Source organism: Myripristis murdjan, chromosome 9 (assembly GCF_902150065.1).
Source record: "Myripristis murdjan chromosome 9, fMyrMur1.1, whole genome shotgun sequence".
In the NCBI taxonomy this organism is placed as follows: domain Eukaryota; kingdom Metazoa; phylum Chordata; class Actinopteri; order Holocentriformes; family Holocentridae; genus Myripristis; species Myripristis murdjan.
This window is the reverse complement of record NC_043988.1, coordinates 19,070,529-19,089,075: the sequence shown is the minus strand read 5'-3', so window position 1 is coordinate 19,089,075 and position 18,547 is coordinate 19,070,529. Positions and strand designations below refer to the sequence as shown.

General features: G+C 41.6%; 1 protein-coding gene across 4 annotated transcripts in view; it reads right to left on the bottom strand.

Annotated features, from left to right (window-relative positions):
- Positions 1 to 18,547, bottom strand: part of pcsk5b (proprotein convertase subtilisin/kexin type 5b) — a 98,024-nt gene that overhangs the window by 51,088 nt on the left and 28,389 nt on the right. For all 4 annotated transcript variants that reach the window (XM_030060569.1, XM_030060570.1, XM_030060571.1 and 1 more), the window contains 5 exons: positions 16,378 to 16,550; positions 11,362 to 11,574; positions 9,045 to 9,145; positions 4,163 to 4,266; positions 324 to 441 (listed from right to left, as the gene is read on the bottom strand). In XM_030060569.1, coding sequence (XP_029916429.1) covers positions 324 to 441; positions 4,163 to 4,266; positions 9,045 to 9,145; positions 11,362 to 11,574; positions 16,378 to 16,550 — 709 coding nt within the window. The remainder of the gene's footprint in view (positions 1 to 323; positions 442 to 4,162; positions 4,267 to 9,044; positions 9,146 to 11,361; positions 11,575 to 16,377; positions 16,551 to 18,547) is intronic.

The following is an 18,547-nucleotide window of genomic DNA, read 5'->3' as shown; positions in this document are numbered from 1 at the left end:
AAGGGATGGAACAATTTAGTTGAAATCCATTACAGCCATTACCAATACAAATACTAATATCGATATGGATTTTTGCAGCAATTGTAATACAAATGCAAGTGGAAAACAGGTTAAGCTTGTCTTAAGATAATTAAAAGTTGTTGGGTTTTTTTTTTTTCAAACTGTGAGGTTCACTCTCTCAATCAGCCGATATATATTAGTTGATCTCTAGAAAAAAGAACATCTGCATGTGTTGTGTGTGTGCATGCATTGTTGTATGTGTGCATGCATTGTTGTGTGTGTGTGTGTGTGTGTGTGTGTGTGTCTGGGTGCAGGAGCTCTACCTGATTTGCCGGTCTGCACTCTCCACACAGACGTGCTGGGCAGGGACCTGCTTCCATCGCTCTGCCTCCTTCACCATCGCCTCAGCGTCCATCAGGCCAAAGCCGTACAGGTGGCTGACTGCAGGACACACAGTGAGTGACACACTTTATTGTTGTGGTAAAATCACGTCGGTATAATAAGTAAAAACAAAATACACAATTGGCTACCACATCACATAAAACAGCACAACTCACACCATGAGATACAAAAACCCACTTATCATCTCACTTTATAGCATAAGCAGTGAAACAACACCACTCCAATGTTTATTTTCCAATCCCTCATACCACTGGTGGTTTCCCAACAAGGAGATTATTCAAAAGCTTCTGAATTCGCCTGAATTTGGGAAACTTTTTTAAATTTATTTATTTTAGATGAGATCACAAAACCACAACTTTCTGGAGAAACAGGCACATCTACTAACCGAGTCCAACACAGAGTAAGTGACAAGACTTGTGGGAATTTTGGCAGAATATTTGTTGTTATTTTTGAAAGCACTGATGTATCAAATACTCGACTGTTTCTTAGTTCTTAATCAGGACATAAATGCGGGTTATGCGAGCGTAAAAATGTGTGCCATAATTGACATCAAAAGCTACAGACGGCTGTGTTGTAATGTTGTCATTAGAAAATACAAGATACTGTGGGCCTGCAGTGTAGGGGTCTAAAAATGTGCTCATAGATATAGCTAATCAAATGAGAATTCCTTCCATACTTCTCCCCCCTCTGCTGCTCTGTGTTACGTGGTCAAACCTCCCTCAACACCCCCCGTTTCTCTTTAGTTCCTCTTTGAAACAACAGCCGCTTGGAAAATCTCCAGGCACACTGGGCCTGCAGCCTGGCTGACCCTTAGTTCTCACTCTCACATACCACACACACACACACCCACACACCCACACACACACACAGGTATGCACACACATTCAAGCACGCACACACAAAGTTATGAAACAAAGACCACCACACAGTGCTTTCACTGTCCCCCCACTCAAACATGTGTTTGATATTAAGAAGCATATGCACCTGAGCTGTTCAAATGTACCAGTAGGGTTGTCGCTGTATACTGTTATTGATAACCGTGATATTTTTTTAGGAAATGAAATGTTGATATCATGTTAATTATGTGTATATGATATTATGTAAACGATCCATTGCCTGTTAAATCATTTCTGTTTCTTTCCATTCTTACTTAAACAAAATCAAACACAAATTTGACTGTTAGCATTATTATTCTTTTATGTCTTCAAATTCTCTGTGGACACCGCAATAACATTGTTATCGTGAATTCTTTTGCCATGACAATCATGCAGTGATCTGATATGGTGAGAGCCCTGTGCACCAGTTAATGATATCTCAAAAGACATAAAGACACCCACTAAACTCTGTCGCCCGGTTGTATGTAGACACCTATAGACGTTTAGACCTCTTTTAAAAGTTTAAGTCAACATAAAATTGTTCAGCAGGTCTGTGAATGTGGCTGTAGCCTGTACTTTGTTCAAGTGATGAAAGAGCATTCGCTCAAATAGCATGACAGCCCAAAGTGTCAACATGGGAACATTCACGCATTCAAACTCGCCTGAATCTGTCAAATCCTATGATTCAAGTTTCCTCTTTTCACTCTGGCTGCTCATGATAATTTTTCTCAGCTTTTTCACACTTAACACTCTCACACCTGCTGAGTGATACACTGGAGTTTACCAAACCTAACTTTGCAAAGTCAACCAAAGGCAAAACATAAGCAGTTGTCTCTGATGCCTTTTATTTTATCAGTACAATCTGTTACAACTGCAATTTTAATTCATAGAGTCACTTCCACAGTGGCTCTATTTTTGATGTTTTTGGAGAATTAATGGAGGAACAAAAGATTTTAAGATTTCTAGGAGTGGAAGAAATTTTACTGTTGCTGACAGCATGTAAAATGTGTACACTGACAAGCTTACTTTTTCATAAAGTGCATTATACGCCACAGTAAAATGTACAAGTGCTGAGAAATTTCCCTTGATGTGAAAATTAATCAATCAATAAATTCAATGTTCACTGCATTAAGGTTGATTACTAAATGCATAACAATTCACTGCACTGAATCAAACTGAACTATATCATATATATTCATAGTATGACAGATCAAATAAAAAGTGAACTGTACTCCACTGTTGCCCAACTAAAAGATATCTTCCTTGTGCTGAATTGCTAACTACATATTGAGATTCATATTCAATCAGTCTGGCTCTGTGCTCAGAAAGAATTTCACCCTTGGCAGCACAAATTCAGGCAAAGAGCCACACAGAAAAATTTGCCTGATACAGTCAAACAAAAGCCAGCTGGCTGTGAGCAGAACTCCAGTTTCAGGTCCAGGCACTTGTAAATTTCTCCCCTCACCTAGCATTTACAGAGGGAACAATGTCCAGTTGGTGTTATTGTGACCAATACTGCTGATCAATGACATTTGCACAAAAAAAACTAGATTAGAAAAACTAGATTCAAAGACACAGGTCATCCTGGCTGCTAAGACTGGTGAAAAAAAGACCAAAATAAAAGCTCGATAGAGTGAAAAATACAATGTAATGAGTCTTAGTTAGAAGCAGTCTGCAATGGTGCACCATTTCTCTCATTAAAAAAAGGAACTCATGATATATGTCAACCAAATTTGCTAACTGTAACAGTTTATGTGACCAAATAAGACCAAACTGCTATGTTATGGTTATGTGTCTAACTTTAAAGGCAAACTATGCAGTTTCAGAGAGGAGGGCCCCCCACCTTGTTATGATGTGGTAAAGAATGATGAATGGCTCTCAATTCTCAGAAGAACAGAGTTTAGAAATGCCTCAGGTGTCAGGGACAACTCTTTTACACCATCATAACCCAAAATATAAGAGCATTTCACTCAACTGTTTAAGTTTTAGTGCCCATTTGACACCAAAACATTAGATTGAAGACAGACATTTAAAAGTGCTCCATTAATACTATGGGTTATTAGTCCCGGCATGAACCTGAGGGGTTTTATCCTTCCTCAGGCTCATCCTTAACATCAGTAAACAAAGTGGCGTGCCCTCCAATTTGAAACTGCATAGTCTGCCTTTAACATTATCCTCAACCTGAACCTTAGCTAAGTTGTTTCACTTCCCCCCTTAACCTTAGCACTAACCCTGACCAACACCAACCGTAACCTTTAACGGAGACACTGTGAATATAAAAGACTTGGCACTCGGGTGCCATGTTTGAAATGCCCCAGGGGCAACTAGGATCATGACCAGCAGGACCAGACTCCTGTTTCGTTGAGTGGAGAGTTGCCTTGATCTAACATTCTGGCGTAAGTGTTGTCATTGGCTTTTCATATTTAGGGACACTGCCAAAATATATACAACATGGAGGCATCAACTTTGTTTTAAAGGGCATTAGTGCCTCAGAAAAATGGTGTTCTTCAGTCACCAAGGCTTTTACACATACCAGCCCCCCATTGTAAACTGACAGAGTGTAATGACTCCTTTTATAATCACAGCGTCTCTGCCTTTAATTTAAAAAAAAAAAAAAAAGGGGGTTGAGTCAACTCTGTTTTCCTGTCAAAAAACTGATCTGTGAACAGCGCTCAAGGGCAACTTCACCGTCGGACGTGGGTGTCATCGCAACACTTTCACTTCTTTTTACGTAAATGATGAGACTCAAGCGAAACAAGGTGAAAATTAAGGACATGAAGGTGAGATTCACAACTGTAGCAGGTCTCTGTGAGTTTTTATGTTAAAGAATTGTGTGTGTGTGTGTGTGTGTGTGTGTGTGTGTGTGTGTGTGTGTGTGTGCATACCATTGTATCCAGCAGCATTGGTCTTCCAGTCAGGGGCATTGAGATGTCCAGCTCTAGAGGTCTTAACAATGATGTGCTGGACGTCTCTCCAAGTCAGAAGAGGACTACCAGGAAAACACACACACACAAACACACACACACACACACACACACACACACACAGATAATTAAATTATGTTATATAGCACATCATAAAATCAAACAAAAGCCGATAAGCAGCACACAGTACAGATACAAATGATTTAATGGCTTGTAGGAACGAAATGTGCGACATGAACGTCTCTCTGCCCGGTCATTTACAAATACTAATCAAATGTATGCATTTGTGTTCATGCACTCACACATGAACACAGAAGTCACTTCTCCAAAGATTAGACACGATGAGGTCAATACAGACAAAAATTAAATAAGACAGTGCAGAAAAAGCAGGAAAATGGCATCCTTATTGCGAATCAGTGGCAGTCAAGGTTGATAAAATGGTAGTGTGTTTGTGTATCAGTGTGTGTATGTGTGTATGGTGGGCGAGTAACGGGGGGAGAGACAATGAGAGACTCAAGTCGGCAAACACACAGATCTTCGCTATGGGAATAACTTCAGACGCCAGCATGAGGGAGGGTAGGTGGGTGAACCAAAAAAGGATGTAAAGTGAGCATGAAAAGATTAGGACAGAGGGGGATATAAGTGAAAAAAAGGTAGGAGAAAAGAGGATGAAAGCTGGATGAAATGTACAGAAAGGTACAAAAAAAAACAGAGTAAAATAGGTGGAAGATCAGTCAGAGGGAAAATTACAGACAGGCAAAGACGGGGAGCAGAGTTGCCCGTCCAGCCATCCGTCCCTGCTTTCTCAGATCTCACGTGAGATCCATTACAAGATGGCAGCCATGTGTCTCGACTCCTTTGATGTCCAAACGCTACATTAAAAGGGAAAAACCGGGAAGAAGTGGGTCACCAAGTTTCCTGGGAATCCCTTCCATCTCATATGCCGACCAGATGCTGTGTTCCCTCCCCTCGTGCCACTCCCTCGCCCTCTGAGACCACCAGGCTCTGCAGAGCTCCGAGGCTGCTGACCTGAACCTAACGTTTACCGCTCGGATTAGAAAATCAAAGTCGCTGAGGATCATTTTTAAGGCTTTATCAGATGCAGTGAGGAATGACAGGAATGATGTGAGAGGGAGCCAGATTGCCACACAGGAAAGAAGGTTCATGAATCTGACTTGAACATGATCCACTAAGTTGCTTGCGTAAACGCAGGTTCTTCCTTGGCTTCCTGCAATCTCTCACACACAGTAAGAATGGAAAATACCTTAGACTGCAGCTAAACTAATGGCCGGCCATCAATCTCTCACAGCACTAAGAGCTTGGAAAAGAGCTGATCTTTTCACATTTGCTGTCTATCAATCCTTGGCTTTCAAATGAAAGCAATCAAATATACTCGGCTGGCTGTCCAGTCAACGCTTTTTGCAATTTTCAGGAATATGTTCAAGACAAATTGCTTACTGCTGTTGGGGATGTGATCAGGACAAGAGAAAACGCAGATAATATCAGAGGTAAAGGGGGGGAAGTTTCATATGAAATGAATCGGAGTCTGCTTCCATGGAGCTGAAAAGTCAACACAGCAGTATCGTCGGTTCATCAGCTACGACTTTAACAGGTTGCTACACATGTTCAGAATTCACTATCCGACCGCTCAACCCCTCAGCTCCCAAATGATATTAAAGGAAATTGAGTCTAAATAGCTAAAAATAAAATATCAAGTGAAAATAATTAAAAGATAGTTATCTCATAAGACGACAGGGAAGAGTGCTATGAAGAGTCAGAATAATTAATGATCAGATCAATATTAATAGGCTTAGCTTCCACTGTGTAATTATGGTTCCATAAATGTTTCATGGCCATTAATTAAAAGTGACTTTGGCGTCGTTATCTAGGCCACGACAGCTTTCCTATAAACAAGCCAATACTAATTAATGGAGCAGCTCACATATTGAGGAAAACCATAGGCGAAAGCATATCGGAACGCCTAATATAGGTTTCTTGGTGCTCCTCCCGAGAGTAATTATGGAGGAATACACACAAGGGTAATCAAGAGGAAGAGAGCAAAGAAGGAAATGAAGCAGGGGAGAAAAAGAGGATAGCGAAGTGAAACGATGCCAAGGCTAAAATGTTTCGCCAGCCTATCTGAATCTCACCTTACTTCAGCTCAGTGATTTAGAAGCCACCTAACCTTGATGAGCATTTTTCAGTCTAGGCTAGTACAAAGTGGCTTCCCTAGCTTGAATCTGAAAGCAGGCAAATTGAGAAGAAATTAGATTTTTTTTCTCCCTCTCTGTCCCCGATTTTGTCCCCCACAAGACTGGAGATGAGGTTTTAGGTTAGGTGATCCTTCCTCATTTCTTGTTTATCCCTCCTAACTTCCTCACTGAATTCTGCTGCCAACACGGCCGCTTGTGTTTCCATTCCTACACTTCAAGGACAAAAGGGAAAAGTGGGAGGAAATAAAGGAAACTTTCTAAGGCTACTGGAAGTACTTGCTGCTTGCTGTGTGTTGAACCTTAACTGACTCATGAAATGACAAATAATCAACATCTTTAACATGACATAACCCACAGAGCACAGAGGGAACATGCTCCACTGAAGAAGCACAGCGTTTAGTGAGGTCTGGCGTAACGGCGTCTTGATGTGTTTATCACAGCCAGTCCTTTCACTTCCATTCAGCAGATAAGAGCTGATTATCATCAGCATGGCACAAAGAGTTTCTCCAAACTCTTTCCCTCTCCCTCCTTTTCCCTCTCAGCTTTGCATGTGAGGGACTGAGAGGGAAAGAGAGCCTCAGAAGAAAAAAATAAACCAGACCCCAGTGAGAGTGGGGGAGACACTGAACCAGCACGACAGCGAGAAGGTGAGACTGCAAAAGAGAAAAACCAGGTGAGCAAGAAGAAGAGTGCGATAATCTTGTTAAGAAAACGGGCTTACGTGCCCAGGACTGCCTGGAAACCAGGGTATATTTTCTACTCGGGGGATTTGGACCGGATTATCCATGTTAAATAAAGTGACCTCAGCCAACTGAGCCGCTCAACATGTGATGACTGGGTAAAACCCAATTCAGAGGCTCTGCACCCAAGTCGCGGCACGCATTCCAATTCATGAATTGGTCACAAGGTACAGCACTTGAGTTTGACTGATATACTAATTCATTTAAAACCGTCTTGGAAAAAAAACAAACAACTAAATCTATTTCTATCATTATTACTGAATTTATAAAATTAACAAAGGGAATGATGCAAATGAAAAATAAAAAAATGCTGTCAAACTATTAACACTATATTCAAGATACCTCTTTCATATTGGAAAAGGGAAGACATGGACATGCCAGTATCCATTATTTTTTTTTTTTTAAATGGCAGCCTCTTATATAGGTAAACTGAAAAATCGCTCTACCCCTATCCGGGTATGAATGGTTTCAAAGAGGGCTGGTGCAGGCATCAGCCATACCACACGTCATCTTGACATCTAACAGGACAAAAGAGCAGGACAGGACATCAATGAAAATAGAGGTAACTCACTTTTAAAATGGAGGTTTCTTAGCCAAAACTGTCCTGCAGACATTTTCAGCATTAGCATCTGTTGCCCTCAAAACATTTGCGGAAAGCTTTGCTTGTTGCAGACAGTTGAAATCAATTAATTGCTAACATTTTAACCTTTAAACAAAGTTCGCAAAACAGACTCGTTTTACGGGTACGTTTACGTTTTTCCTTTGTACTTTCAAAAAGTTTTGCCTTCATGTGACAACATTGTTAGAAAAACCCTAGTTGGTACAGAACTGCAAAAAAGATTGAAAACGCGGTAATATGCATGCCAGGCCAGTGGGTGGTGGTGTAACTTTGCCACTCAAATATACAAACACCACAGAAGAAGACTGGAGTGTGGCTCAGTACAGATACTGTACTAATAAATTACATTCACCTGATAATGAATCATGAATTTAATACCTATTTATGCCCTCATAATTCTGAGTATTGTTTGAGCTTCATCTAATACAATGTCTTGTCTTGTATCTGACAGCATGTATTTAATAATTGTTAGTGTATTACTGGAATGGCCATGCGCAAAGCTGGAGGGGGCATATAATCACAGTTTTCAAAAGAACTGCCTATTGTTTGTACATGGCAATGGTGAGGGTGGCGTTATCAAAGGATTCTCCTCTGGAACCTGCTTTCAAACGTGTGTGGTTTCAGGCCTCCAAAACGCTGTTGTAATGTGAACAAAAGGCCAAAACGCAACAAAACTTTTCCATTTTATGCAAAAACCATTGTCGTGTAAATGGCCTTTTATATGTGAGGATATAAATTACAAGAAGAAGGAAAGGTTTCTGCACAGATGTGTCAGTGCTCTGATATGACCTCAGACAGACATGCTAAAAGTAGGAATTTCACAGAATGTACCGTGGTAAGATATGTTATAACCAGGAGTATTGCTTCAGTGCAGCAGCTGTGAAACAGCTGCTGCACTGAAGCAATAGGTGACACTTCCCAAACCATCCAGAAGACGACGTATAGACCTCTGTCGTGCGGTCTCCTGTACACAGACCCTCTGAATGGCATGTGAGGTCCAGCTGTCACATGTGTATCAGTCGTGTGCTGTGAAATCCTGTAAGTCGTCAATGTATCTCTGCACCAATGTCCTACAGACAAGCTGATTAAAACAGAAGAGATTTCTGCATGTTCTGCAAGTATTTAAAATGCAACTTCACCACTGGCTTGACAGTGATGCATTTGTTAGTAAATGCTGCACGTGATGAATGAGTCAAGAGGACAGGAGAGCATTAGCAGGTAAGTGGAGGGCAAAGGGATGAAGTTGAGGGATGAGGTTAAGTGGATCTTACTTTGCCTCCAGGGCCAGCGCGATGATGGCAGCAGCCATGGGAGCCGAGGCCGATGTCCCTGTGTGACTGTCTGTGCATCGATGTCTCAGATCTGTAGTGATCTGCAGATAAAGGAGGGAAGAGGGGGTGTTGAGAGAGATGGAGAGAGATAGATGAGAGGGGAAGACACAGGGTTACACGGGGAAAAAAGGAGAAACGACAGAGTAAAGAAGAAAAGACCAAAAGTTGGAGTAGGAGGGAGGGAAAGTAGAAATAGAGAGAAGGGGAGAGGAAAGAAATGGGAGATCAGAAGCGGGAGGAGGGGACAGTGAAGGGAAGAAAAAAATCCAGGTGTTAGTCGAGGAAAAGCGGGGACAATGGAGGGACAGTAGACAGACAGAGGGCCAGAGGAGAGAGACAGAGAGAGAAAGAGAGATTCAAGTGGTGAGGATCAAGCGGATTTAGACACACCTGAAACTCACATTCCAGCTTTGATACACTGCCCTACTACAGATAACACACACATGCACACAGACACACACACACACACACACACACACACACACACACACACACACACACACACACACCCCAGCAGCTTCCCCCAAGAATTCAAGAAATCAATCCAATACCCAAGGAGAACCAAAAGGCAAGGAGTAAGAGGCAATAAGAGCTGGTGAAATATGTTGTTAAAACAGTGTGTATTCGCTCTGATTGTATGGACTTTAGTCAGCCAACTAGTCATTCAGACAGCTTGCCAGTCAGTCAGCCAAGAAAAGCTTGGCTTGCAGCCAGTCTGAGCCCCCATCAAAGGACCTTTCCTGGACCAAAAAGTTTGAGGGATTATCTGAAGACACACACATACACACACACATACACACACACGCAGCAAGAGTCTGAAATGGTTTAGTAAGAAGTGAAAGTGGTCCAACAGTATTAGAGGTAGACAGGACAGTATGTGCTCAAGTAGATTAGACTGACATTCAGATAAATGAGGCTCTACTGTAAGTGCACAAAGTCTTACTGGTGGAACCACTGTGCAGAGAGAGAGAAAGAAAGTGTGATCTCTCCCCCTCTCTCTCTCTCTCTCTCTCTCTCTCCGTCTCTCTCTCTCCCTCTCTCAACACGAACATATCAAAAGCATGTGTGTATGTGTGTTTGAGCCCAATCTGCAGCATCAGTAAGGGGAATGTAGCAAGCAATTATCAGACAAGCTAGCAGACAGTGGCCAACTGTCACTGTCCATCCCACTGAATCATGGGAGAGGTTTGGTCGGCTCAGGTCAAACCAGGACACTCCCCTGGACACACAAGCACACACACACACAGCACACTAAACACATTAAAAGCCAAGAGTTATCACCCTTAAAGCGAAATCAGAGCATTTGTTTGATCAAGATGTCCTCATTCCACTTAAATTTCATGTACAAACTTTAATAATCCCTTTTCCAAATCCACTTTATTTAGGTCCAACAGCAGAGTGGACACTTTTGAAAGTAAAAGGTTATAAAGCAGAGAAGATCTATGTTCCCAAGTCGTCTTTCTGGTGGGTGTCCAGCGTTTGAAGCTGAAAAGGAGGAAAATTTGTGCTACACATCAAAACAGAGCTCCTGACAAAACTTTAATTATGCAACAAAACACCAAAGAAACAGCATCGACTTTGGCCCTGATATAAAATTATGCGTTGGGTCCTCTGAGATGCAACAAGCTGCAGACAGAAAACCACCACAATTTCAGACAGAACTGAAAATGGCCCCAAAGCCCAAACCTGACCTTTACCTGAACGTGAGGAAACGCATGCTTAAACTTAACCATCGCTAACCCCTTTAACCCTCCTGTGACATTCAAATTTACTAACATTTTTTTAATCTTGGAATCAATTTGACCCCAGCAATCTTTCATTTTAATCATGTATTTAGAGATAAGAAAATTAGAAAGTTAAAAGTGTTGGTCTGAAACTGTGGCTGGTCCAGAATAGTCTCTGTGGCTGCAGCACAATGAAACTGCACCCTTTTGAATATGTATACACATGCTGTATGCACATTTTGACACTAAATGCACATACTTTTGATACAACTTACACATACTTTTTAAAACATTTGTAAGGCACATATTTTTATATTTTGTATTTCTTTCTATTTCTTATAATTAAATTCTTTTCTTGAGAATCTGAGCAACTGCAACTGACCCAATTTCCCCCTCGGGGATCAAGAAAGTATTTCTGGTTCTGATTTGTGTGTTCGAGTGCACTGCACAGGCTCTCTCAGTCTAACAGACACACACACAGACACACACAGACACACACACACAGACACACACACACACACTCCCGTCCTTACAATCTTGCGGTCGTAATTCTCTCCGCTGCTGTAGGTGGTGGTCAGGGTGGATGAGCACTCCTCGAGGTACCAAGGCTTGCGTCCGCTCTCGGCCGTGCTGGAGATGGAGATGGTGTAGATGGAGTTGGTGTAGCCGTCGCAGGAGCAGTGGTCCCTGCTGCGCCCGCCGTTTCCCGACGCCCAAACAAAGATGGAGCCACGGCCCTTCCTTCCCTGCCAGGAAATAATACAGAGAGGCTTCAGAAAGAGGTAGAGGGTTTGTAATAGTGTTCATCTGTTTTGTTTTGTTTTTTGACATACTCATGCTTACGAGTGTTTCCTAGAATTTATTTTTTATGCTTGTCAGAGGGGTAAGGATCTACATCTGCATTTACAACTCTGGTGTTTCCAAAGGTCCTTGAACTGCACGTCTGAGCCGATTTTTTCCCCCTGTGTGTTGATTTAAAGTGAACAAACAGGAAATAACATACAGATCTGTAAAAGGATTGCTTTTGGGTTATGTTGACAAGAAAATCATACTTTCCTCCCTGTATAAATATATATATTTAGCTACTGGCTACCTCTGCCAAGCAGAGGCAGAGGCTGACTGTTCGCAAAAATATCTCAAAATGTTATGAACAGATCCGACTGAAATTTGGTGAACATGTAACTCTTAGCCCAAAGAACTGTTGATTAGATTTTGGCAGTGATCCAGATGTGAGATTTCCAGTCATTAGAAGATTTTAATTTTAACAATTAAAGATTATAGTGTGTTTGTGTGCTGGTGAGGAAAGTCTGGCATCTGTGACCTCCAAGTCAGCGGCTGAACAGTGCTGCATTCACATGACATTGTGTTGGAAAATCAAATCCAGAAGACAAACAACACCACAGAAAAGCTGTTATGAAGGCTGCAGATTTAATAGTTGGGAGGCTGCTCCATGTTGGTGCAGGTTAGTGCTGAGTTCATCTGGAGATCTCAACTAGAAAAGATGATTTCGCGGGCGCAAGTGAAAGTAATAAGTGAAATGAGACAGACTGAGACTATGCATATAACTCCGAAGGCAGCTAAGATAGTTTAAGTCCTCGGCAGCCTCTTAAGTCTCTGGCAGCAGATCTGATGTTAGTTCAGTCATAACATCACAATTGGCCAAAATGTACTTGGGATTTTTTTCCTTTCAAAGTTGTCACTGCTGAGTATTGTGTTGCATTAAGAGATCTGTCTGGAGTGTGTTTTCTCTGTCAGTCTGACTGTCAGCTGAAGTGAATCCCTGTCTCTCCTCACATCATTGACACTCAGACAAAGGAGGCTCAGCTGCAGACAAGTTATTTAGTGATTGACAATGATAGGTCAAAAAAAAAAAAAAAACAGACTTGATGTTTGACTTGATTTTTTTCAAAGGCAAGGTTGTTTTGCCAACACTGAAAAGCTGAAAAGAATTAATAAATCATTTACTATATCTTACTTTGTATACTTAAAATGAATAGTTTGGGTAAACAGTCCCATATATATGCATCCACAGATTTAGTCTTAAGTACAGATATTACCTCTCCTTGATTACAAGCAGCAATGGAATAATTTGATCATGCTAAAAATGCAACCCTCCTTTGTTGAATGAATAATTGAACTGAGTTATCTTTATGTTGACATCTACTTTTTTATTCTTTTCTAATGACAAGATTCCACTTGGTTTTAAGAAGCATAATTATAAACAGAAGTTCAAAAGCATCAAGATTATTATGCAAAATCGCCAGCTGTGTTACTGCTTGGCCTTATATAGCACAAAATATGCAAAAATACATTTAACAAGAGTGTACAACTTTCTGTACAACTTATTAAAACACAAGTTTTATGTTTTAATAAGTTCTGGCTTGAACATTTTATCATCTCCACATTTCTAACATATGGACACTTGTAGTAAATGAGGCCAGGCAGCTGTTTAATATTCAAATGTAAGTTTCCAAAAGTTACACAGTATGTTAAAAATGCATCCCAGATGTATTCAGTGGAATTGGCGACGGCAAGGCTAGTGCTAGAGTCAATTCACTTGAAATTTTATCGGCTCAGAACATGAATTCAGACACCAATTAAATGGCAAAGCATTCACTCTCAGTTAGTTTCAGTGTTTAGATATGCAATATTTCTCATCCCAGTTGCTGTTCACCATCTCAATGAGACATTTTTTTAATTGACCGAGTTAAAAATGAACTAAATGCAGGCCTGACTGAGCGAGCCATGGGACAGTGGCAGTGGGGACAGAGAGAGTTATGGAGGCAAAGTTCAGCCAGGAGTCAGGGCAAAAGACATCAAACTTACTGACTGACACTGTGACTCACACACTTTGTCAAGACGCAAGCTAACAAACACTTGGCCGGGTACGCCCAAACAAACAGGCACGCAGACAGAACGGCACACACAGGCAGAAAACACACACTCTCAACAAGGGTATAAAAGGTGAAGGGAGTTCTTCTGAAAGGGGGCTTCTGTCAGGTAGCGATAAGCAAGAGGAGCCCCTCTGAGTGAGAGGGGGATCAGACAGGAGCAAATGCTGACAGATGAGAGCGATGAAGAGCACTTTGAACAGCAGTTAGCAAAAGAAAGCGGGGACAAAGAGAAGGAGGGAGAGAAAGGGGATGAGGTAGAGAGGACGAGGGGAGGAGGATGAAGGAGGGCAAGGACAGAGGAGAAACGCAGCAGGAAATTTAGACAGCCATCAGTAGAGGGAGAGAAAAGGAGTGAAGAATAAAGGGTAAGTGAGAAGCAAAGCATAAAAAACAAGGTGAAAATTTAAGAAATTCGGGTGAAATTCCCCCAGAAAAGAGAATACACATGCATGATTGACGAGGACAGAGACACTTACACACAGGCTCAGCCTCATTCTCACAACAAACATGCCATGCAAAAGAAAACATTACAACAAAGGTAACAACTATGGCACCACATATGAAGACATATCATTTCTCTCTCACTCTCAAATCACAAAAATATGGTGTGGATTATGTCTGATGTAGTTGTAGTGGGGCAATAAGTCGATACTTCATGTTTCCTGGTTGTTCGTGTTTATTTCAAAGGAGAATCCTGACATAAGTATGTTAAGGGTTAACAGCTCTGTGATCATGAAAGGCGCCAATCTGCCTGGCCTTGTCTCCCTACGTCCAACGTGCCCCAGACTTATGGCCTTGGTGGCATGGAGACAGTACGTCTTATCAATGCAGCTCAAAAGGACCTAAATGTGACCTACAGCTACAGAGAACATTCCTTCACACTGGTGACTTGAGATGTCACAATACCAATGGACTCTTGGTATCACAATTCCACTATTCTCAATAAATTTGACACCACAGCAAAATCAGAAATCCTCTTCAGTAAACATTCATTTCAGTAAAAAAAAAAAAATAAAATAAAATAAAAAACTGTGTAAGCAGCAAGTAAACTTTACCTGTTTCAAGTGCCTAATAATATAGGCTGCATTAGATTAAGAACACAGAGTCACAAGTGCAGCATTCTTATTTCTAATAAAAGCTACTTCAAGGGTTTCAGAAATTTAAACAAACAGGGAAAGGCTTCATTAGGATGAGAGAATTGAGGTACCGAGTTGTGTTGGTATCGTTCAAAATTTTGGTATTGACTTGGTACCTTAGTATCAATTCACGTGTCTTCCCTAGTAGCGGCAGATCGACAGAAAAGTGGACCATCCCAATGACTAGACACGCCCCTAATTTCACCCCTAATTTAATGCACACACAGTACATGCACAGTAACACGCCTCCTGAAACTCGTGTGGCTCTTACATACAGGACAATAATGTCGGTCTCTCTTGAGCGCGCGCACAAACACACACACACACACACACACACACACACACACACACACACACACAGCTACAGAAAAGTACTACCCCTCCCAGCTGTCAGTTATATCTCTGACACCACGGCTCTCTGCGATAAAGTGTCTCCTCAGAGTGCCTCAAACATGCTGCACTCACAGGCCTGCCATCTCGACTCACCTTCACACACACACACACACACACACACACACACACACACACACACACAAGGCAGGGAATGCATGCGCACACACATACCCAGCTCCTACCAGCTGGACGCATATCCTCTTCACCTTTGTCATCTTAAAAGGCCAACCTGTCAGGACCACCGGGAACTCGCTTGTACTCACTAACCCTCTCTCCCTCCAAGTCTGCCTTCCTGTCCCCTTTCTCTCTCCCTGTCCTCTTTTGGTGTAGCGTTCCGTGGGCTGTCAGCCATCGAGTCAGGACCTTGTGTATCAGTCTGAAATCTCTGAAGTACATAAAAACCCTCATCACTGGCTCCCCGTCTGTCTGTCTGTATCTCTGTCTCCTCTCCTCAAAGGTCTGCATTGCTAAACCAACGTGTCAGCAGGGCTGCTGCAGAAACTCTGTGTGTGTGTGTGTGTGTGTGTGTGTGTGTGTGTGTGTGTGTGTGTGGTCTCACAAGACAATACTAAATGTCCGTTACGGCTCTTCCACTGCACTCGCACTCAGTCACATAATGCAGTACCAGCTTGTTGTTTTGCAAATGTATCTCTGAATATGAAAATGAATATGCTAATGACGCAGGGCTGCTCTGTAATCCAAATGTCCGGAGGTGCCCCACAGGCCCAGAAATCTGGAGGGCAGCTTGGGCAGCTTGGGATATGAGCACACAAGCTTGAACACACACATGTGCACGTCTGCTGTTGTGTGTGTGTGTGTGTCTGTGTGTGTGTGTGCACGCGCATGTGTGTGTCTGCGTGCAAACAGTCCTGTATCTGCCAGGTCCTAGTCTCACAGATATGTCTGCATGTCTGTTTGAAACTGTCTGTCCATGTCTGTCTATGCCCACATGAGTTTGTGTTTGTCTGCTTAGCTCTCCATCTGCATATTTGTTTATGTCTCTCTCACCATCTAAACACCAATACCAAACTCTTGGACAAAAAAGCTAAAGCTTCTTCATACAAGTCTCTGTAATGTAAATGTGTGTGTAGGCATGCGTGTGTATGCAAATCTGCATCCTACCCACCATGCGGATGCCATTCTCGAAGGCCTGTCTGGCCAGAGAGGCTGGTCCATCCACAGTCTTCCCGTCATCATCAGGTCCCCAGCTGGCGCTGTATATGTCTATGTGCTGTGGATGGAGACTCAGAGACTTGGCCTCCACCATGTCTGTTACATCTCCGTCCAGCATGCGCACACCTGAGATGCACACAGAATTAATATACTGACAAACAAATATGCACACATCTGGAATTTTAATTCATCTCATCTGCAAACACAGCAGATGTGACTGGAAAACACTAGCAATAAAAGTAGAGCAGTAATAAAAAAAGATTAATAATAAATAAAGATGTTGAGCTGCCTTAGGTCCTGCCTTAATCACCATGATATATTAAACTTAAGTTATGCTCATGAGGCCATTAAATTAAGATGTTTAATGCAGTAACAGGCAAAATGTCTGTATCAACATACATGTCTTGATAGGCAGCATAAATATGAACTCCATATCGTAAAGTCACAGTGAAATGAATGATGCCTTTTTCACTGTATTAGCTAATTTTCCATGGCAATATATACGCCCAGTGGACTGTGAATGCTTAAAAAAATGTTCCAACAATGTGTATTTTCTCGGGCTTCTATAATAAAAATCCTGTTGCTTCTACTTCTTGGAAAAGCAAAGGATCTTGAATGGTTGCCTCATGCTACATCATGAACTCACAACCAACAATATAATCACACCGATCCAACCCTTTCACTGAGACTTTAAAGCATTAAGGAATTACAGTACTTTCAAAGCAAAACAACACAATTTTTCCTCATTATTATGCACATTTATGTCGCGAGGTGCTCCAAAATCTAATAATAATCATCATATTCTACAGAGGGAGCCTATGGTGTAAATATGAAATTTATACCATGTATTGTTCTTAAATTATTGGATTCACAGGAATGTATTGATGTAGACAGGGAGACTATGCCATGATGCAGTAACACCCCACATCACATGTAGCGTGGTACCAGGACATGAACAGACTTTGAGGCGTCAAAACACATGAAGACAGGCTTAGCAGTTAATGTGGATCATAAAAAAGTTACTGTGTTAATACTCAATTAATGGTGGAGTGGTTAGCAATTTATATACACATCAGGGCTGTCAAAGTTAACGCACGTGATTAACTTGAGGACCTTAATGCATTATTTAACAAATAACGCAAAATAACACAATGTTCAATTTGGATCCATTTTTGCTTGCTGATATAGAAGCTTCCAGATTGATCTCTGGACAGAAATAAAGTCATATGGACACACTGCAACAATGACATGTCTGAGCAAAACAAGGTTGAAATATTAGCTAAATGACACTAACTTCTTTTTTTTTTTTTTTTTTTGCTGGCTTCCAACAGTAACAGTGATGCACTACTAGCAGTGGTGCTCATCAAACCACAGTTGCGGAGTGTGTAAGGGGCAGATCTGTCAACACAGCAAAACTGAGCCATGCAGCTGCTAAATGGATCTCCACAGACCGTCAGTCCATCAGTGTTGTTGAAAACAACGGGCTGAAAAACATCTGATTACAAGGTCGAATCCATCATATGAACCTCCTCGAAGAGCAAAAACTGTTTCCAAAAACATTATGTAACAGAGAAAAGGTAAGCAAGAAAGTAATTTTATACATCTTAAATATGTGATTAATTGATTAATCACAATTAAACCATGACTACCGTGTGAAATCACTTATTTTGGCTGTGACACACACACACACACACACACACACACACACACACACATGCAGGAACAAACTAACCAGTGACTAATAGACTCATTTACTGGAGAACAAATAGCCTTTAAAACGGCACAAACATTAAGCCCTACATAACAAACATGTAGGCCTGCCAGTAAAACAGCAGTTGTTTGCAGTAGACAGTTGACAGCATGAAAACACTTGGCAGCACACACACATACACACACGCATGCACGCACACAGGAACGAGCTAACCAAAGACTGATAGACAGATTTACTGGAGAACAACAAAGAATTAGACCAGTAGGCTTCTGTATTGTAGACTAATGAAGAGTAGCGTGCAGCTTGTAGCGGGAAGAAGAAAAAAATACTAATTTTTAAAATTGTGTGTGGCTGACTGGTCATCTCATATAATCAGGGGTCGAATACGCGAGGTCCTGATGTGTTTGATGAT